Source organism: Rhinoraja longicauda, chromosome 40 (assembly GCF_053455715.1).
Source record: "Rhinoraja longicauda isolate Sanriku21f chromosome 40, sRhiLon1.1, whole genome shotgun sequence".
NCBI lineage: Eukaryota > Metazoa > Chordata > Chondrichthyes > Rajiformes > Arhynchobatidae > Rhinoraja > Rhinoraja longicauda.
This window is the reverse complement of record NC_135992.1, coordinates 1,937,247-1,959,590: the sequence shown is the minus strand read 5'-3', so window position 1 is coordinate 1,959,590 and position 22,344 is coordinate 1,937,247. Positions and strand designations below refer to the sequence as shown.

Sequence of the window (22,344 nt, the reverse complement as noted above, 5' to 3'; positions counted from 1 at the left end):
AGCTATTAATTGTCATCATTTAATACCGCATATATATATATATTTCAATTTGCAGCCTGTCTTGTATTGGTTGGAGGTTAGTTGAATGTACAACTTGGTACCAAGGGACTCGCTGGGTGACAATAGACAATAGGTGCAGGAGGAGGCCATTCGGCCCTTCGAGCCAGCACTGCCATTCAATGTGATCATGGCTGATCATTCTCAATCAGTACCCCGTTCCTGCCTTCTCCCCATACCCCCTGACTCCGCTATCCTTAAGAGCTCTATCTAGCTCTCTCTTGAATGTATTCAGAGAATTGGCCTCCACTGCCTTCTGAGGCAGAGAATTCCACAGATTCGCAACTCTCTGACTGAAAAAGTTTTTCCTCATCTCAGTTCTAAATGGCCTACCCCTTATTCTTAAACTGTGGCCCCTTGTTCTGGACTCCCCCAACATTGGGAACATGTTTCCTGCCTCTAACGTGTCCAACCCCTTAATAATCTTATACGTTTCGATAAGATCCCCTCTCATCCTTCTAAATTCCAGTGTATACAAGCCTAGCCGCTCCAGTCTTTCAACATATGACAGTCCCGCCATTCCGGGAATTAACCTAGTAAACCTACGCTGCACGCCCTCCTATTTGCACAGCGCGCTGCTGTGAGGACGACTGAAAGTCGCCTGTCCTACGACAGTAACAGGTAGTTAGCCCTCTGTTACAAAGCTAAAGTTGGACGTTGCCACGGAAACAACGCAATCTCCATCAGAGCTCATTGATCTCAAGAACACTCCGCGCCCATTGAGCGCGCCGTCAGTCATTAGACAATAGCGAGCATCCTCAGGGGGCCCTGCATTCGTCCCCAACGGGGTCGCGTGGCTTCCTTCTGCTCGGCTTGCTCTGCCCTTTGTTCATTGACGTGTGGCATCATTTCATTAATGGGGCTTGACGTTACAGTTTAAGGATAAGGGGGAAGTCTTTTAGGACCGAGATGAGAAAGTTTTTTTTCACACAGAGAGTGGTGAATCTGTGGAATTCTCTGCCACAGAAGGTAGTTGAGGCCAGTTCATCGGCTATATTTAAGAGGAAGTCAGATGTGGCCCTTGTGGCTAAAGGGATCAGGGGGTATGGAGAGAAGGCAGGTACGGGATACTGAGTTGGATGATCAGCTATATCATATCATATCATGCTTGCCTGCAGTCCGTCTGTTGTGTTTTTTTGTTGTTTTTGTCTGAATTGTAGTTTTAATATGAAGTAGTGTTTGGGGGGGGGTGGGAGGGAACGGGAACTGTAAAATTCTCTCTCCAGAACGGAGACGCGACCTTTGTTCTGTGTCGTGTCTCCGTTCCCGTTGCGGCCTACCACCGGCCATGCACCTGGGACCACCTGGGGCTCTGGTTCGCAGAGCCCACGGCCCGGACTCACCACCTGCGGCGCTGGCTGCCTGCGGATGCTGCGGGAGCGGCTGCGATTCGTCTCCGGAGGCTCCGGCGCGGGCCGCGTGGACGTCGGAAGCCCACAGGCCCCTGGATGGGGGCCGACATCGGGAGCTCCGGCAGCGGCAGAGGCAACGTGTTCGCCCGCCCCGAATGGCGGGGGCATGGGTCGGCCCGCCGTTGACCTTTCACCGTCCAGCGGGGGCTTCAATATCGGGGAGCCCCGACTGCCCCGACGTGGCAACTCCAACAGCCTGACCGCGGGACAAGACGGCAGGGAAGAGAAAAAGACATTGTGGCCATCCATCACAGTGAGGAGGGACTGGAGGAGACTCACTGTGATGGATGTTTCTTTTTGTTTGGTGTTAGTTGTGATTGTATGTGTTATTGCATTTTTATTGATTATTCTTATTGGTCTTATTGTTCAACTGCAGGTAATGTTTCATTTCACTACACATTTATGTGTATGTGACAAATAAACCACTATTGACTATTGATCATATCATATATATACAGCCGGAAACAGGCCTTTTCGGCCCTCCAAGTCCGTGCCGCCCAGCGATCCCCGCACATTAACACTATCCGACACCCACTAGGGACAATTTTTACATTTACCCAGCCAATTAACCTACAGCCATGATCATATTGAATGGCGGTGCGTACAGGCTCGAAGGGCCGAATGGCCTACTCCTGCACCTATTTTCTATGACTATGACGTGGAGAAGTCAGGGAAGAGTCGGGTATCTGTGGGGTCAGGCTCCTGTTCGTGCCACTCCCGGATGCACCAGGGTGAGTAGCTGGGTGGGCAATGTCGTGTGCCTGGTGTCCTCATAGACACAGGGCTCTTTGTACTAAAATAACCAGCTACAACCTCACGACACCTTTGGCAACGGAAACATCGGCCTGCAGGACTGGACTAACATCCAGAGGCACCGGTTCAGATCCTGTGCAGCAGCTGTGGAATTTAAATTTAGCTAATTAGTTCAGTTAATTACATAAATCTGGAATTAAAAAGCTAGCATTAGTAATGGTGTGCATGAAATTAGCAGATTGCCATAAAAAAGCATCTGGTTCACTTATGAGCCTTAGGGACAGGAACCTGCCAGCCTTGACCCAGCCTGGTCCAACATATCTTAAGACCCATGGTTGTGTGACTGCTCTGTTATGGCCGAGGTACACCGGTACAAGTGGCCCAAGAGGGCAACTCATCATCACATTCCCAAGGGCGACCCATCTCCGTCAATAAATGTTATCCTTGGAGTCCACATCCTGAATGAATGTTTCTTTAAAATGTACTTTCAATGGGTTAAATGCTTTATCGGATCATTATGAACCATGTATCGTGACACTAGGGCAGATCACCCAGCACTTGGACAAATGTGTAGGAAAATAACTTGCAGATGCTGATTGAAATTGAAGGTAGACACAAAATGCTGGAGAGACTCAGCAGGTCAGGCAGCATCTCGGGAGAGAAGGAATGGGTGACGTTTCGGGTCGAGACCCTTCTTCAGACTGATGTCAGGGGAGGGGGCGGGACAAAGATAGGATGTAGTAGGAGACATGAAGACCAGTGGGAGAACTGGGAAGGGGGAGGGGAAAGAGAGGGACAGAGGAACTATCTGAAGTTGGAGAAGACAATGTTCATACCGCTGGGGTGTAAACCACCCCAAGCGAAATATGAGGTGCTGTTCCTCCAATTTGCGCTGGGCCTCACTATGACACTGGAGGAGTCCCAGGACAGAAAGGTCAGACTGGGAGTGGGAGGGGGGTAGGGCAGTTGAGAACTTTAGGGAGGGAATTCCAGAGCTTAGGACCTTGGCAGCTGAAGGCATGGAATTCTCAAGAGATCAGAATTTGAAGAGTGCAGACACCTTGGGATACATCGAGCTCAAGGAATTTATAGAGACCAAGCAAGAAAGTAGGACCAAGATTGAGAACTTAAACAAAATTGAAATTGTATGGTTTCAGCGTTCAGGGAAGAAAGTTAATTAAACAATGATCAGCCATAATCACATTGAATGGCGGTGCTGGCTCGAAGGGCCGAATGGCCTCCTCCTGCACCTATTGTCTATTGTCTATAAACAGTGTGAATCAGGACATGGGCAGTAGGGCTTTGGAGTGAATGTCTGATGTTTTTGAGTTCCCTCAGCTTTTTTAATCCAACTTTAATTCCAAACCAGTTTTGGCCATCATGTTTTGGGGAAAAATGTTGTCAAGCAGGAAAGGGTGCAGAGAAGATTTATGAGGATGTTTCCAGGATTCGAGGGCCTGAGCTACAGGGAGAGGTTGACCAGGCTAGGACTCCATTCCTTGGACCGCAGGAGGATGAGGAGTGATCTTTTTAGAAGTGTACAAAATCTTGAGAGGAATAGATCGGGTAGATGCACAGAGTCTCTTGCCCAGAGTGGGGGAATCAAGAACTCTGGACATAGGTTTAATGTGAGGGGGAAAAGATTTAATAGGAACCTGAGGGGTTACCTTTTTATACAAAGGGTGGTGGGTGTATGGAACGAGCTGCTGGAGGAGGTAGTTGAGGCTGGGACTATCGCAACGTTTAAGAAAAACTTAGACAGGTACATGGATAGGACATGGGCCAAATGCAGGCAGGTGGGACTGGTGTAGATAGGGCATGTTGGTCGTCATGGGCAAGTTGGGCTGAAGGGCCTCGTTCCATGCAGTATGACTAACTCCACTGCCCTTCACTTTGAGTACTTGAGAGCAAAGATACTAGAGGAACAAGATGGACCACTCCGTTGAAATCGCCTATACTGAAGTGTAGTACGCAAAGGAGCGTAACGTCTGCCATTTTAGCAAGCAAAACCCACCGTTCGCTCTGTCTCTCGCAGTGTAATCAGTGTTGTGGGGGAACGGTATGTGTGATGATACCATTAAAATGTAGAATATATCTCATCTATCAACTCACATGTTTTTTGTTATTTTTCTGTAAAAATGTTTCTGCAAGTTTCTGCCGACTAAAATGGCGCCGTGACGTACTACGGTTTTTTAGGGTCGAGTGGTCTATCTTGCTCCTCTAGTATCTTTGCTTGAGAGACCATTTAACAAATGTGTTGCTGGGCAGTCGGCATAGTCAACCAACACAGCAACAGAGTTAGACCTGAACTGACATCAACTGGAGCACATACAGGCAGTCCATCCATCTGTGGAGTTCTCTGCCTCAGAAGGCAGTGGAGGCCAAGTCTCTGAATGCATTCAAGAGAGAGCTAGATACAGCTCTTAAGGATAGCGGAGTCAGGGGGTATGGGGAGAAGGCAGGAACGGGGGTACTGATTGAGAATGATCAGCCATAATCACATTGAATGGCGGTGCTCGATCGAAGGGCCGAATGGCCTCCTCCCGCACCTGTTGTCTATTGTCTATTGTCTAAGTGGTCACAGGAACCAGCCGAGAGGGGTCCTACACGATTATTCCTTGACCTCTCGGCTCCTACTTAGGTTCTGGATTGTTTCACAAACTGTGCTGGATCCCAGTCTGTTTCAAGCTGCAAGTGTGCACTGGAATGGGCAAAGATTACCACTGGTGACGAAGGGAACTGGGAGACGAGAGTTTGATAAACAAGTGAAGCAATCAGAGCAAATGGCTTCCCCGAGCTCACGATGGTGGAAGAACAAAAGGAGACGGTCAACAGCGAGGAAGAAAGGCAACAGTGTGAATAGAAAGTTTAGTTACTTCATTGCTGAAGTAATTGCTGAATTCATCGTGATCATGGCTGATCATCCACAATCAGTAACCCGTGCCTGCCTTCTCCCCATATCCCTTGATTCCACTAGCCCCATAGAGCTCTATCTAACTCTCTCTTAAATCCATCCAGTGATTTGGCCTCCACTGCCCTCTGTGGCAGAGAATTCCACAAATTCACAACTCTCTGGGTAAAAAAGTTCCTTCTTACCTCAGTTTTAAATGGCCTCCCTTTTATTCTAAGACTGTGTGGCCCCTGGTTCTGGACTCCCCCAACATTGGGAAAAAAATTCCTGAGCTCGCGATGGTGAAAGAACGACAGGAGATGGTCAACAGTGAGGAAACGTCCTCTCCAAGAAAGGCAACATTGTGAATAGAGAGTTTAGTTACTTCATTGCTGGATACCCAGTGCAACTATATTAAAGGCTATATATATTAACCTGCTGGCCATCAGAACATAACAGTGGGGGAAGTAGAAAGACTTTGGTCACACACCATGAACAGGTGCCAAACAATGTCCCCTGTTGTATTCGCCTTCTGGTATTCACTTTGTCTTCTTCCTGTTTAGCGTTCGATTTTAGATTCAGAGATACAGCACGGAAACAGGCCCTTCGGCCCACCGAGTCCGCGCCGCCCAGCGATCCCTGCACACTAACACTATCCTACACACACTAGGGACAATTTTTACATTTACCCAGTCAATTAACCTACATACCTGTACGTCTTTGGAGTGTGGGAGGAAACCGAAGATCTCGGAGAAAACCCGCGCAGGTCACGGGGAGAACGTACAAACTCCGTACAGACGGCACCCGTAGTCGGGATGGAACCTGAGTCTCCGGCGCTGTATTCGCTGTAAGGCAGCAACTCTACCGCTGCGCCACCGTGACCGCCCTATCTACATGTTATCCTTGTTAGCAACTAAAAATCGAGAGTTAAGAGTGTTCAATTGTGCTATGTACTGATATACCAAGCTCGGGGGCGGCGGTCACTGCAGCAGGTCCTGAGATGTCCTGAGTGTGGATCTGCAGAGAACAACCGGCCTCAAGACCTGTGTGGACCAGCTGGCGGGAGTATCTATAGATGGCTTTAACCTCTCACTACTCTCACGCACCCGCCCACTTTAAGAAAGACACGATTACTGTGGTGCCGAAGAAAAGCAAGGCACTGTGCCTTGTAAGATTATTAATAAGATTATAAGATTATTAAAGGGGTTGGACACGTTAGAGGCCAGAAACATGTTCCCAATGTTGGGGGAGTCCAGAACCAGGGGCCACACAGTTTAAGAATAAGGGGTAGGCCATTTAGAACGGAGATGAGGAAAAGAGAGTTGTGAATCTGTGGAATTCTCTGCCTCAGAAGGCAGTGGAGGCCAATTCTCTGGATGCATTCAAGAGAGAGATAGATAGAGCTCTTAAGGATAGCATAGTCAGGGGGTATGGGGAGAAGGCAGGAACGGGGTACTGATTGAGAATGATCAGCCATGATCACATTGAATGGTGGTGCTGGCTCGAAGGGCTGAATGGCCTCCTCCTGCACCTATTGTCTATTGTCTATTAATGACCATCGTCCAGTGGCTTAGTCGTTCACCATCATGGGAAACCGGTGATGGCACACCCTTGACCCAGCCCTGGTCCATTGCAGTGTGCACACCGCCACATCAGGTCCATGGCAGACCCCATCTCCCTGGTCCACACTCATTGTTGGAACATGTAGACAACAAAGGATAACATGTAGATTGGGCGGCACGGTGGAGCAGCGGTAGAGTTGCTGCCTTACAGAGAATGCAGCGCCCGAGACCCGGGTTCCATCCAGACTTACGGGCGCCATCTTTACGGAGTTTGTACGTTCTCCCCGTGACCTGCGTGGGTTGTCTCTGAGATCTTCGGTTTCCTCCCACACTCCAAAGACGTGCAGATTTGCAGGTTAATCGGCTTGTTAAATGTAAAAAATTGTCCCTAGTGGGTGTAGGATAGTGTTAGTGTGCGGGGGATCGCTGGTCGGCGCGGACCCGGTGGGCCGAAAGGGCCTGTTTCCGCGCTGTATCGCTAAACAAGGAGATACAGAGAGCTCAGTAACATGGTGTCAAACCAAATCATCTCAATCTTCTAAGGAAGTAGAGGCATTGAGGAGCTTTCTATTTGATTACTAGACCAAGTGGACCCGTTTGGCCTAAACCTCTCCAGCATTGGTGCAGCACCCTCTCCTCGCCCCCTCCAGCCTCCCCTCCCCTCCCCCCCTCCCCTTCCCTCCCCCCTTCCCCACTCCCCTCCCTCCCCTCCCCCCTCGCCCTCCCCTCCACTCCATCCCCCCCTCCCTCCTACCCCCCTCCCTCCCTATGAGATAGATTTAAAGTTTAAAATGTGAATAACTTTAAACATATAACACCGATTTCAATGAAACTTCTTCCATTAGCACCAAAGGGACGACGGTGAGTAAGATGGGCCTAAAATTGTTACGCTATCGTGTACCGTTTTGGTTGTAGTTCAGAAACAAACAAACAAACAAGAGTTTTAGTATATAGATGCCAAAACATTATGACCACTGACAGGCGAAGTGAATAACATTGGTCATCTTGTTACAATGGCACCTGTTAAGGGGTGGGATATATTAGGTAGCAAGTGAACAGTCAGTTCTTGAAGTTGACGTGTTGGATGCAGGAGAAATGGGCAGGAGTAAAGACCTGAGCGACTTTGACAAGGGCCAAATTGTTATGGCCAGACGACTGGGTCAGAGCATCTCTGAAACGGCAAGGCTTGTGGGGTGCTCCCGGTCAGCAGTGGTGAGTACCGACCGACAGTGGTCCGAGGAGGGGACAAACCACAAACCGGCGACAGGCAGGGTGTTGGGCGCCCAAGGCTCATCGATGCGCGAGGGCAACGAAGGCTATCCCGTCTGGTCCGAACCGACAGAAGGTCGACTGTGGCACAAGTCACAGAAAATGTTAATGGTGGTGACGGGAGGAATGTGTCACAATACACAGTGCATCGCACCCTGCTGCGTATGGGGCTGCACACGGAGGACCAACAGCATATTAGGCAGGTGGGCATAATGTTTTGGCTCATCAGGTCATAATGTTTTGGCTGATCAGTGTATCAATGTGCTGGACACAGGACAGATCTGCAGAGATATACACGCCCAAGAACCTGAAGCTGTGACCATCTCTCCGCCATAACATCGATGAAGACAGGTCCATGGATCTACTATTCCAGATTAGCAACCAGCTCTTTGGTCTTACTGACACTGAGGGAAGGATTGCTAATTTGCCCATCTTGTGTTGGGAAACTTAAGGGTCATACAACATGCTAAAAGTCCACCACACATCCATGCTGGTAGGTATTCATCCCATGTGCAAACACTTGGTCCATTGTCTTCCACGCTAAGGTGATTTGAGTGCACATCTCCACACTTCTGACATGACTGCCTACCACCATTCTCTCCGATAGTGCGTTCTAGGTATCATAATAACAATAACAATAATAATAATAATAATAATAATAATAATAATAATAATAATAATAATAATAATAATATAATAATAATAATAATAATAATAATAATAATAATAATAATAACAACAACAGCAATAACAACACCACCACCAACAACAACAACAACAACAACAACAACAATAATAATAATAATAATAATAATAATAATAATAATAATAATAATAATAATAATAATAACAATAATAACAACAACAACAACAACACCACCACCACCAACAACAACAACAATAATAATAATAATAATAATAATAATAATAATAATAATAATAATAATAATAATAATAATAATAATAATAATAATAATAATAATAATAATATATTCCTTTATTCGTCCCACACCGGGGACATTTGCAGTGTTACAGCAGCAAAGTGGACAGCAAGAGATCATTCATTATAAATAAAAGTAAAGACAAGGATAAATTGCATTCCTTAGCTGTTACTGTTGACTGGTGTGCTGGGAGCAGTGCTGGTTGTGCAGTCTCACAGCAGCGGGAAGGAAGAACCTCCTATATCTCTCCGTCACACACTTGGGGTGAAGGAGTCTATCACTGAAGGAGCTACTCAGTGCAGTGACAGTTGACAGTGTCCTGTATGGGGTGGGAGTCGTTGTCCAGCAGCGATGTTAGCTTTGCCATCGTCCTCCTCTTTCCCACCGCCTGCGTCACCACCGTAGTCACCATCTCTGGGGGCAAACGGTCCCACTTGGAACCTCCCTAAATCTCTCACCCCTCACCCCAAATCTATGCCCTCCAGTTTCATTCACCTCTGATAAACACTACAGCCTCCCATACCTATACCCTCATAATTGCCAACGCCTCATACATTTCCCCGATATTTTTCTCTACTATCAGTCCTGGGCCTCCTCCATTGTCAGAGTGAGGCCAAGCACAATTTGGAGCAACAGCACCTCATATTTCGCTTGGGCAGCTTACACCCCACCAGTATGAATATTGGTTTCTCTAACTTCAAGTAGCCCTTGCATTCCCTCTCTCTCTCTCCGTCCCTCCCCACCTTAGTCATCCCACGAGTTTCACTGTCATCTTGCTGAGTTGCACTGTTTGTATCGCAGCGCAGCGGTAGAGTTGCCGCCTTACAGCGAACGCAGCGCCGGAGACCCGGGTTCCATCCCGACTACGGGCGCCGTCTGTACGGAGTTTGTACGTTCTCCCCGTGACCTGCGTGGTTTTTCTCCGAGATCTTCGTTTTCCTCCCACACTCCAAAGACGTGCAGGTATGTAGGTTAATTGGCTGGGCAAATGTTTTAAAAAAATTGTCCCTAGTGTGCGTAGGATAGTGTTAGTATGCGGGGAACGCTGGGCGGCGTGGACCCGGTGGGCCGAAGGGCCTGTTTCCGCGCTGTATCTCTAAATCTAAAATCTAAAAATCTATCCACTTGTTATCACCTTCTCCACAGCCAACAATGGACCATTGTGATCACGTTTCTGTGATCATCATTGCTCGCTTTGATTATTTCTTTTCATGTCTTTTATTCCTTTGTACCTTTTCATACCTCTTCCCTGACTCCTCGTCTTAAGAAGGGTCTCGACCCCAAATGTCACCTGTTCCTTTTCTCCAGAGATACTGCCTTACACGCCGAGTCACACCTGCATTTTGTGCCTAACTGCAGTGTAAAGAAGCATCTGCAGGTTCCTTCCTATACGTCCCTTCTTAACCGGTCACGGTGGCGCAGCGGTAGAGTTGCCGCCTTACAGCGAATGCAGCGCCGGAGACCCGGGTTCCATCCCGACTACGGGTGCCGTCTGTACGGAGTTTGTATGTTCTTTCCGTGACCTGCGTGGGTTTTCTCGGAGTTCTTCGGTTTCCTCCCACACTCCAAAGACGTGCAGGTGTGTAGGTTAATTGGCTTGGTAAATGTAAAAATTGTCCCTAGTGGGTGTAGGATAGCGTTAATGTGCGGGGATCGCTGGTCGGCGCGGACCCGGTGGGCCGAAGGGCCTGTTTCCGCGCTGTATCTCTAAAAACTAAAAAATAAAAATATATATCTTTTTTTAAACTTCCTCTGCTCCAGAGAAAACAGACTTGGGTCTCGCCAGTCTTTCCTCATGACCAAAACACACCTTCGCAAGAAACATCCTGGGAAATCTTCTCTGCACCCTCTCCAGTGCTATTACACGAATGGCACACAGCCTAGCTGCACTGCATTACAATACCTGCAACACTTATAAAGCTGAACGACATTTAGAACGGAGATGAGGAAGAACTTTTTCAGTCAGAGAGTGGTGAAGGTGTGGAATTCTCTGCCTCAGAAGGCAGTGGAGGCCAGTTCGTTGGATGCTTTCAAGAGAGAGCTGGATAGAGCTCTTAAGGATAGCGGAGTGAGGGGGTATGGGGAGAAGGCAGGAACGGGGGTACTGATTGAGAGTGATCAGCCATGATCGCATTGAATGGCGGTGCTGGCTCGAAGGGCTGAATGGCCTCCTCCTGCACCTATTGTCTATTGTCTATTGTCTATCCTCAGTTGTGATGGGGAACCGTATAAATATAACTGTTTCTTGGGTTGTATTGTGGTTGATACAGTAACATGGGACCAAGGTAAATAGCCACAGGTTTTTCCCTAGGATAGGGAATTTAGAAGATTGAGGGGGGATCTTATAGAAACTTACAAAATTCTTAAGGGGTTGGACAGGCTAGATGCAGGAAGATTGTTCCCGATGTTGGGGAAGTCCAGAACAAGGGGTCACAGTTTAAGGATAAGGGGGAAGTCTTTTAGGACCGAGATGAGAACGTTTTTTTTCACACACAGAGTGGTGAATCTGTGGAATTCTCTGCCACAGAAGGTAGTTGAGGCCAGTTCATTGGCTGTATTTGAGAGGGAGTTAGATGTGGCCCTTGTGGCTAAAGGGATCAGGGGGTATGGAGAGAAGGCAGGTACGGGATACTGAGTTGGATGATCAGCCATGATTATATTGAATGGCGGTGCAGGCTCGATGGGCCGAATGGCCTACTCCTGCACCTATTTTCTATGTTTCTATGTTTCTATGATAGGGGAAGCCAAAGAATAGAAGGCCTATGTTTAAGGTGAGAGGGGAACATTTTAAAAGGGAGCACAGGGGCAACACACACAGAGAGGGTGACGCACAGGGAATGAGTTGCCAGAATAAGTGGTAGTGGCAGGCATAATGACCACATTTAAAAAACACTTAGACAGGCACATGGATAGGAAATGTTTGGAAGGATGTGGGCTAGGCACCTGCATGTGGGACGAGCTCGATCAGACAAGGGGTCACAGTTTAAGAATAAGGGGTAGGCCATTTAGAACTGAGATGAGGAAAAACTTTTTCAGTCAGAGAGTTGTGAATCTGCGGAATTCTCTGCCTCAGAAGGCAGTGGAGGCCAATTCTCTGAATGCATTCAAGAGAGAGCCAGATAGAGCTCTTAAGGATAGCGGAGTCAGGGGGTATGGGGAGAAGGCAGGAACGGGGTACTGATTGAGAATGATCAGCTATGATCACATTGAATGGCGGTGCTGGCACAAAGGGCCGAATGGCCTCCTCCTGCACCTATTGTCTATTGTCTATTGTCTATTGACAAATTGGTCAATGTGGATGAGCTGAGCTGAGGGGCCTATTTCTCTGCCGTGTATTTCTTTGACTCTAGTATGATAGACACAAAATGCTGGAGTAATTCAGAGGGTCAGGCAGCATCTCTGGAGAAAAGGTATCGACGGCGTTTTGGATTAGAACCCTTCTCCAGTCTGGTGACTCGAAACGTCACCTTTGCCTTTTCTTCAGAGATGCTGCCTGACCCGCATTGTTACTCCAGCATTTTGTGTATAAACCAGCATCTTCAGTACCTTCCTGTACTCTGACTCTGATGCCGGGCTCCATCATTCTACTTACTTTTGTCCAATGTTAAGATGAGCCAATAGACTTAATAGACAATAGGTGCAGGAGGAGGCCATTCGGCCCTTCGAGCCAGCACCGCCATTCAATGTGATCATGGCTGATCATTCTCAATCAGTACCCCGTTCCTGCCTTCTCCCCATACCCCCTGACTCCGCTATCCTTAAGAGCTCTATCTAGCTCTCTCTTGAATGCATTCAGAGAATTGGCCTCCACTGCCTTCTGAGGCAGAGAATTCCACAGATTCACAACTCTCTGACTGAAAAAGTTTTTCCTCATCTCAGTTCTAAATGGCCTACCCCTTATTCTTAAACTGTGGCCCCTGGTTCTGGACTCCCCCAACATTGGGAACATGTTTCCTGCCTCTAACGTGTCCAACCCCTTAATAATCTTGTACGTTTCGATAAGATCTCCTCTCATCCTTCTAAATTCCAGTGTATACAAGCCGAGTCGCTCCAGTCTTTCAACATATGACAGTCCCGCCATTCCGGGAATTAACCTAGTAAACCTACGCTGCACAAGGATCAGGGTTAGTTTGGGAAAGAGAGCGGCGGTAAAGAAATCAACTATGAGGGTTGAATGCCTAGTCCTGATTCTATTTCCTATATTCTAGTGTGAAGAGAGACAAATTAGTGTGAAGACCGTGCAAGCCAAACCAAGGCCGATTTCCACAGCTGCTTTGCGGCAACCCTTGAGCCTACCACACACCCTCGCCCCATACACAACCACTGACCTGTGGCTCTCTACGATAACAGAGAGTAAAACTGACTGCGGGGGCTGTTTACGTTTTTATCACCGTACAATTTTAGTGCTGGGAGAAATGGCTTTGGGAGTGTGATGCCTTGACAAGAACACGATTTGTAATAACTCCTTGCAGCCAGAAACAGTTGAATACCCAGGTCCCACTGGATCATTCATCCAATCACAAGAAAACATAGAGAGCCTAACAAAAATAGCGTAAAGGTGGGAAGGCTGGCGTTCCAACATCCACAGTTCCCAAAACACTCTGCAGTCAGTGAGGTGCAGTCTTTATTTTAATGATGGCAATACATCAATCTACATTCAGCAAGCTCCCAAAACCTCCATTTGATATCACCGGGTAATCCATCTCACTTCACGCTGGTTAAAAGGTAAATGTTTACCCAGGACATCTCAGCTTGGAGATACAGCGCAGAAACAGGCCCTTCGGCCCACCGAGTCTGTGCCGACCCGCAATCCCCTGCACCTACACCCTGCAAATGAATAAACACAACAGCTGCTATCTTCCCTCTCAGTTCACTGAGCCAGATAACTCTGCATTCCATGACTTTGTGGTCTGTTTACCAAACCAATACCACTACTTCTACCTTAACTCATCAAAAACCGAATGAATTTGATCAAACAAGAGTTTCCACTTTGAAATCCATGCCTTTATATTTTGGGTTTCTGATTTTTTAGATCATATTTCTTGCCTCAGTGGGGATTCCATTATTTTCTGCCTGCCATTATTAAGCTAATTAGTTTATAGTTCTTTGGTAATGTCCCATATCCTTTCTCAAATATATATGTAGAAACATAGAAACATAGAAAATAGGTGCAGGCCCTTCGAGCCTGTACGCACCACCATTCAATATGATCATGGCTGATCATCCAACTCAGTAACCCGTACCTGCCTTCTCTCCATACCCCCTGATCCCTTTAGCCACAAGGGCCACATCTAACTCCCTCTTAAATATAGCCAATGAACTGGCCTCAACTACCTTATGACATTAGCTTGTCACCAATCGCCTAGCACCAATCCTTTCTCTAACCTTTATCTAGATAATTAAATACTGCAAATCTATATACTAAACCCTTCGTTTGTTTGTTTGTTCCAGAACTACTGCCAAAACGGCACACGATAGCGCGACAATTTCAGGCCCACCTTACTCACCGTCGTCCCTTTGGTGCTAATGGAAGACGTTTCATTGAAATCGGTGTTATATTTTTTAAGTTATTCACATTTTAACGTTTACATCTATCCCCTAGGGAGGGAAGGGGGAGGGAGAGGGGGGATAAGGGGGCTTGAGTAGGGGGGAGGGGAAGTGGGGGAGAGGAAGTGGAGAGGGGGAGAGGAAGGGGGGATGGGGAGAGGAAGGGGAGAGGGGGAGAGGAAGGGGGAGGGGGAGAGGAAGGGGGGGAGAGGAAGGGGGGATGGGGAGAGGAAGGGGGGAGCGGGAGAGGAAGGGGGGAGGGGGAGAGGAAGGGGGAGGGGGAGAGGAAGGGGGGAGGGGGAGAGGAAGGGGGGAGGGGGAGAGGAAGGGGGGAGCGGGAGAGGAAGGGGGGAGGGGGAGAGGAAGGGGGGAGGGGGAGGGGAAGGGGGGAGGGGGAGAGGAAGGGGGAGGGGGAGAGGAAGGGGGGAGGGGGAGAGGAAGGGGGGAGGGGGAGGGGAAGTGGGGGAGAGGAAGTGGAGAGGGGGAGAGGAAGGGGGGATGGGGAGAGGAAGGGGGAGGGGGAGAGGAAGGGGGGATGGGGAGAGGAAGGGGGAGGCGGGAGAGGAAGGGGGGAGGGGTAGAGGAAGGGGGAGGGGGAGAGGAAGGGGAGAGGGGGAGGGGAAGGGGAAAGGGGGAGAGGAAGGGGGGAGGGAAAGAGGAAGGGGGAGGGGGAGAGGAAGGGGAGAGGGGGAGAGGAAGGGGGAGGGGAGAGGAAGGGGAGGGGAAGAGGAAGGGGGGAGGGGAGGAGGGAGGGGAGGATGGAGGATAAGGGGGGTTGAGGGGGATGGAGGGGGAAGGGGGAGGGGGGGAGGGGGGAGAGGGGGAGGGGAGGGTGCTGCACCAATGCAGGAGAGGTTTGGACCCAACGAGTCCACTTGGTCTAGTATTTGTATAAATTTCTACCTTTTTTTAAGGTCTCACAAATTTAGGAAAATATTTTGCTTCTGTTCATAAATATAGTCAGGTTTTCCTCTAATTAACAATGTCAATAATTAAATTAAATATATTTAATTTCAAAACCCTGTTTAGTCCGAAAACAACATACTGTTGTGTTTTAGTTGCATTGTTTCGTGTGCAGTTTGGTAGAAAGTGAACTTGTGTGAAAGTACAGACATGAACAAGGGGCTGTTTTGAAAATTAAACATTGCTTTCTACCAAGCCTAAAGTTGTAAGGAACATGCACTGATGAATAAATCACACCAGTGTGCAGAATACCGAGAAAGTAGTTGTCAGTGGAAGCTATTACAGAGTGTGCAGTGATACCGAAGGAAAGATGCCTTTGTTACAGGAGTGCAGCAAAGGTTCACCAGACTGACTCCAGCGATGGAAAGCTTGCCGTGAGGAGAGATTAAGCAGGTCGCTTCTATGCACTCCAGATTTTAGAATAACGAGCCGATCTAATTGTAAAGTGCATTTACTTCACAAAATGCTGGAGTAACTCAGCGGGTCAGGCAGCATCTCGGGAGAGAAGGAATGGGTGACGTTTCGGGTCGAGACCCTTAACATCACCCATTCCTTCTCTCCTGAGATGCTGCCTGACCTGCTGAGTTACTCCAGCGTTTTGTGAAATAAATACCTTCAATTAGTACCAGCATCTCTAGTTATTTTCTTACACTAATTGTAAAGTGCAAATTTCTTAAGATAGCTATTCATAGTTCTCTAGTCTGAGGTATGTGGAAGTAGAAGACAGCCTCAAAATAAGTGGATGGCTGTTCAGGAAAGAAATGTTGGCACAAGATGTTGTCAGGGCGGTCACAGTGGCGCAGCGGTAGAGTTGCTGCCTTTCAGTGCCAGAGACCAGGGTTCGATCCCAACTATGGGCGCTGTCTGAACGGAGTTTGTACGTTCTCCCCGTGACCGCGTGGGTTTTCTCCAAGTCCTTTGGTTTCCTCCCACACTCCAAAGACGAACAGGTTTGTAGGTTAATTGGCTTGGTGTAAGTGTAAATTGTCCCCAGTGTGTGTAGGACAGTGTTAATGTGCGGGGATCGGTGGTCGGTGTGGACTCGGTGGGCCGAAGGGCCTGTTTCCGCGCTATATCTCTAAACTAAGACTAAACTTAAAGACAGTCTCAAAATAAGTGGATGGCTGTTCAGGAAAGAAATGTTGTCACAAGATGGTTGTGAATTTTCAGAATTCGTCCGTAAAGGAGGGCTCAAACGACTAGTGTATTCAAGAGATTGATAGATTTTCAGACTTTCTGGAATCAAGGAATATGGAGTTGTTATAAGGAATTGTTTACCCAGGTAAAAGGTAAATCATTATCACTGAATAATGGATAAGGTACAAGGGGCCAAATGGGCTCCTGCTGCTTCTATTGCTTATCTCACAAGCTTGATCTCTTCCCCAGAATAGTTTAGAATCTGCCTAGACTAGAGGTTTTGTCCACTGAGCATCAGTGGAGGGAGATGGATAGGTGGCGTTTCACATCAGGACCCTTCTTCAGACTGACCTGCAAACAATCACCCCTCCTCCCTCCTTTATTCCCCCCTCTCTTCTGTGCCCACCTGGATCCCACCCATTTCTCCCCTTCCCCCTCCTCCCCTGTGTTGTGGACAGAGAGATCAAGAAAGGGGGGGGAGAAGTGGCAGAGATAGTGATAAAGTTAATGAAATCTACCAGTTCTGTATGGATCAGCTCTGACAATCATCATTGATACAGTTTAGAGATACAGCGCGGAAACAGGCCCTTCGGCCCACCGAGTCCGCGCCGACCAGCGATCCCCGTACATTAACACTATCCTACACACACTAGGGACAATTTTCACACATACACCAAGCCAATGAACCTACAAAACCTGTACGTCTTTGGAGTGTGGGAGGAAACCGAAGATCTCGGAGAAAACCCACGCAGGTCACGGGGAGAACGTGCAAACTCCGTACAGACAGCGCCTATAGTCGGGATGGAACCCGGGTCTCCGGCGCTGCATTCGCTGTAAGGCAGCAACTCTACCGCTGAGCCACCATGACAACCTCGGTGGGGGATGGTGCCAGTATACGTTCGGAAAAAGCACTGTTTGACGTAACCGACAAAAAGGCCGGCATAGGTGGGCCAGTGCAAGTGCCTTCCACAGCTGCTGCCTGACCTGCTGAGTTATTCCAGCACTTTGTAGTTTCCCCAAGATTCCAGCATCTGCAGGTCATTATGTCTCTTTCATCTACCTAGACTGATTTATTGTGTCTTGCTTTTGTAAGTAGTTCCTTATAGTTACTGGAGTATTATAAGACTTAAAGGTAATCTTATTGAAGCAAACAGTTTCTGAGGAGGCTTGACAGGGATTCAGAAAGGGTGTTTTCTGCTTGTGGGGGTTAACCATGAAGTAATGGCCATACTAACAAAATAGATGTTCATCGGTCTGAAGAAGGGTCTCGACCCGAAACGTCACCCATTCCTTCTCTCCCGAGATGCTGCCTGACCTGCTGAGTTACGCCAACATTTTGTGAAACAAAATAGATGGACAATTCCTTCTTGGGACGTGAACATTTGGAGCTGTGGAGGTGGTTTCATTTAATATGTTCAAGGGCGAGTCAGGGAGAATACAGGCAAGTCAAGGGTTATGGGTAACAGGCGGGAAGAGGATATTACAACAACCATGACATTTCTGAATTGCAATTAAGGGGCTGTGTAGCTAACTGCAGATTTTATTTCCGTCACCTCCAACGGGACCCCACCACTGGCCACATCTTCCCATCCCCTCCCCTTTCTGCGTTCCGCAGAGACCGTTCCCTCCGTAACTCCCTGGTCCACTCGTCCCTTCCTACCCAAACCACCCCATCCCCGGGCACTTTCCCCTGCAACCGCACGAGATGCAACACCTGTCCCTTTGCCTCCCCCCTCAACTCCATCCAAGGACCTAAACAGTCTTTCCAGGTGAGACAGAGGTTCACCTGCACCTCCTCCAACCTCATCTACTGTATCCACTGTTCCAGGTGTGAACTTCTCTACATCGGCGAGACCAAACGCAGGCTCGGCGATCATTTTGCTGAACACCTCCGCTCAGTCCGTCTTAACCTACCTGATCTCCCGGTGGCTCAGCACTTCAACTCCCCCTCCCACTCTGGCCTTTCTGTCCTGGGCCTCCTCCAGTGCCATAGTGAGGCCCAGCGCAAATTGGAGGAACAGCACCTCATATTTCGCTTGGGTAGTTTACACCCCAGCGGTATGAACATTGACTTCTTTAACTTCAGATAGTCCCTGCTTTCCCTCGCCATCCCCTCCCCCCTCTCAGTTCTCCCACCAGTCTTCCTGTCTCTGACTACATCCTACCTTTGTCCTGCCCTCTCCCCTGACATCCCTCTGAAGAAGAGTCTCGACCCGAAACATCACCCATCTCTTCTCTCCAGAGATGCTGCCTGACCCGCTGAGTTACTCCAGCATTTTGTGTCCACCTTCGATTTAAACCAGCATCTGCAGTTTTCTTTCCTTTGCAAATTATATTTCTTTGTTTGAATGGAACCAAACTCGGAATCTACACAGGAAATATTTCAGAATCAAATGGGAACAGAAAGCAGTTTTTCTTTCATTGAATTGGATACCTTTCCTTCAGATGCTTTCAGACTTGGCCACTCTTGAGAAAGGGCAGAGTACTATACAATACAATACAATACAATACAATACAATATATCTTTATTGTCATTGTGCCCAGGGGTACAACGAGATTGGGAATGCGCCTCCCATACGATGCAATAATTTAAGTAATTAACAGCAACCCAACGAAACGAAACAATTATAACAGTTTTTAGACAGGGTAAAGTGCAAGTTCATCTATGCGTTGTGGCCATCCGGCTCAGCAGGACCGACTAAACGGTAATAGGTGATATTGTTAATGTAGTAATGTTATCATCTGCATAAATATAACATCAACTTAACATCAATGTGCAGCGAGTTCTTTGTTTAAGGCTCCTGTGTCCTTTAAATGTTAGTGGGTCGAATTGACGAGCATTCCAGTTGGAATCCACATTCGGATGCATTACAGGGAGATCTCCAGGGTGCTGAAAACAATGACCACCAGGTTCAAGAAGAAGGTATTTATTCACAAAATGCTGGAGTAACTCAGCAGGTCAGGCAGCATCTCAGGAGAGAGGGAATGGGTGACCCTTCAGAAGGGTCTCAACCCGAAACGTCACCCATTCCCTCTCTCCTAAATGCTGCCTGACCTGCTGAGTTACTCCAGCATTTTGTGTGTTATTGTGTTCACAGGCATGTTAAGTTGCAGCAAGTAAGAATTTCATTGTTCCATCGTTGCTGGTAGATGTGACATTTAAATACTCAATCACACAACACGGAAACAGGCCCTTTGGGCCAACTGACCCATGCTGACCAAGATGCCCTATCTAACATAACCCCATTTGCCAACGTTTAGTTCATATCTCTTTCCTATCCAAATACCTTTCAAGTAACTGCTAAATGCTGTTATAGTTCCTGCCTCAACTACTCTGTCTGGCAGCTCGATCCATATACCTACCCACCACTCTGGGTGAAAAAGCTGCCCCTCGTTCTTTGAAACAACTCAAAACACAGACCAAATCACAGATCAAATCACAGATCAAAACACAGATCAAATCACAGATCAAATCACAGATCAAATCACAGATCAAATCACAGATCAAATCACAGATCAAATCACAGATCAAAACACAGATCAAAACACAGATCAAAACACAGATCATATCACAGATCACATCACAGATCATATCACAGATCAAATCACAGATCAAATCACAGATCAAATCACAGATCAAATCACAAATCAAATCACAGATCAAAACACAGATCAAAACACAGATCAAACCACAGATCAAAACACAGATCAAAACACAGATCAAATCAGAGATCAAAACACAGATCAAATCACAGATCAAATCACAGATCAAATCACAGATAAAATCACAGATCAAAACACAGATCAAAACACAGATCATATCACAGATCAAAACACAGATCATATCACAGACCAAATCACAGATCAAATCACAGATCAAAACACAGATCAAATCACAGATCAAAACACAGTCCAAAACACAGTCCAAAAACACAGTCCAAAACACAGATCAAAACACAGATCAAAACACAGATCAAAACACAGATCAAAACACAGATCAAATCACAGATCAAAACACAGATCAAAACACAGATCAAAACACAGATCAAAACACAGATCAAAACACAGATCAAATCACAGATCAAAACACAGATCAAAACACAGATCATATCACAGATCAAAACACAGACAAAAACATAGCCAAAACACAGACCAAAACACAGATCAAAACACAGATCAAATCACAAATCAAATCACAGATCAAAACACAGATCAAAACACAGATCAAATCACAGTCGAAAACACAGATCAAAACACAGACCAAAAAGCCAGTTTTGGAAATTTGTAGGCAGTTGCATTAACACACTGACTTCCCTTCAAAAATTATCCATTTGGGAAAACCTTTCGAGCTTTTCTGAAGCACTGCGTAAGGGCATGTCTTTTCTGTTTCCAACCTTCCCAGTTATCCTACTAAATCAAGAACTGTCCATTTTAAATGCAAATGATCCAGTTTTGGAATGCTGTCAGATCCATTTGGAATTTTTGTTGACAATGGTGAAGTAAGCCTACTTTTTATCCCGGGGAATGTGTCAAATATGTGAAGAGCCATTGTAATCTGAAAACAGTTCACCATGGCCCTGAGGCATTGGACATGTGGAGGCAGAGCAGCAGTGTAAGGATTAACATTCTTTGTCTTGGTTGCTTTCTTCTGTCAATATGAATAAATCGTGATCCTGACAGCGGTGCCTGACAACAATGTACCAGGAGCTCTTGTTCTCACATTCAGCATGAGTTACAAACTTGAAACGGAGAATGCTCTGGCAGGTCAGACCCAATGGCCATTTATGTTTCATTGCTCCCCGAGTCAGTGACTTGTACTTGTAGAGAACCAAGTCACCATCGAGGAAAATAAAACCCAGCCTGCTTAAAAACACTCATATCAATAGACAAACAACAATAGGTGCAGGAGGAGGCCATTTGGCCCTTCGAGCCAGCACCGCCATTCAATGTGATCATGGCTGATCATCCACAATCAGTACCCCGTTCCTGCCCTCTCCCCATACCCCCTGACTCCACTATCATTAAGAGTTCTATCTAGCTCTCTCTTGAAAGCATCCAGAGAATTGGCCTCCACTGCCTTCTGAGGCAGAGAATTCCACAGATTCACAACAGATTCCCTCATCTCAGTTCTAAATGGCCTACCCCTTATTCTTAAACTGTGGCCCCTGGTTCTGGACTCCCCCAACATCGGGAACATGGTCCTGCCTCTAGCGTGTCCAATCCCTTAATAATCTTACATGTTTCAATAAGACCCCCTCTCATCTATATACCAGAGTATACAAGCCCAGTCGCTCCAGTCTTTCAACGTACGACAGTCCCGCCATTCTAGGAATTAACCTCGTAAACCTACATTCCCTCAATAGCAAGAATGTCCTTCCTCATGTTTGGAGACCAAAATTGCACACAGTACTCCATGTGTGGTCTCACTAGGGCCTTGTACAACTGCAGAAGGACCTCTTTGCTCCTATTCTCAACTCCTCTTGTCATAAAGGCCAACATGCCATTAGCTTTCATCATTGGCAACATGCCATTAGCTTTCTTTACTGGCAACATGCCATTAGCTTTCTTTACTGGCAACATGCCATTAGCTTTCTTCATTGGCAACATGCCATTAGCTTTCTTCATTGGCAAGATGCCATTAGCTTTCTTCATTGGCAAGATGCCATTAGCTTTCTTCACTGCCAACATGCCATTAGCTTTCTTCACTGAACTTGGAAATGCGTCCGAGAAAGAACGCATTTTTGCGCTTGCAAAAAAATAAAAGCCCTCCTCTTTTTCAATGTTGAGGTGGATAGAAAATTGGTTGGCGGACA

General features: G+C 47.1%; 1 protein-coding gene across 1 annotated transcript in view; it reads right to left on the bottom strand.

Annotated features, from left to right (window-relative positions):
• LOC144611369 (protein shisa-8-like) overlaps positions 1–6,934 on the bottom strand; it is a 136,588-nt gene extending 129,654 nt beyond the window's left edge. The window contains 2 exon segments of the mRNA XM_078430441.1: positions 6,075–6,129; positions 6,926–6,934. Of these exon segments, the coding sequence (XP_078286567.1) occupies positions 6,075–6,129; positions 6,926–6,934 (64 nt within the window).
• Positions 6,935–22,344: the final 15,410 nt, after the last annotated feature.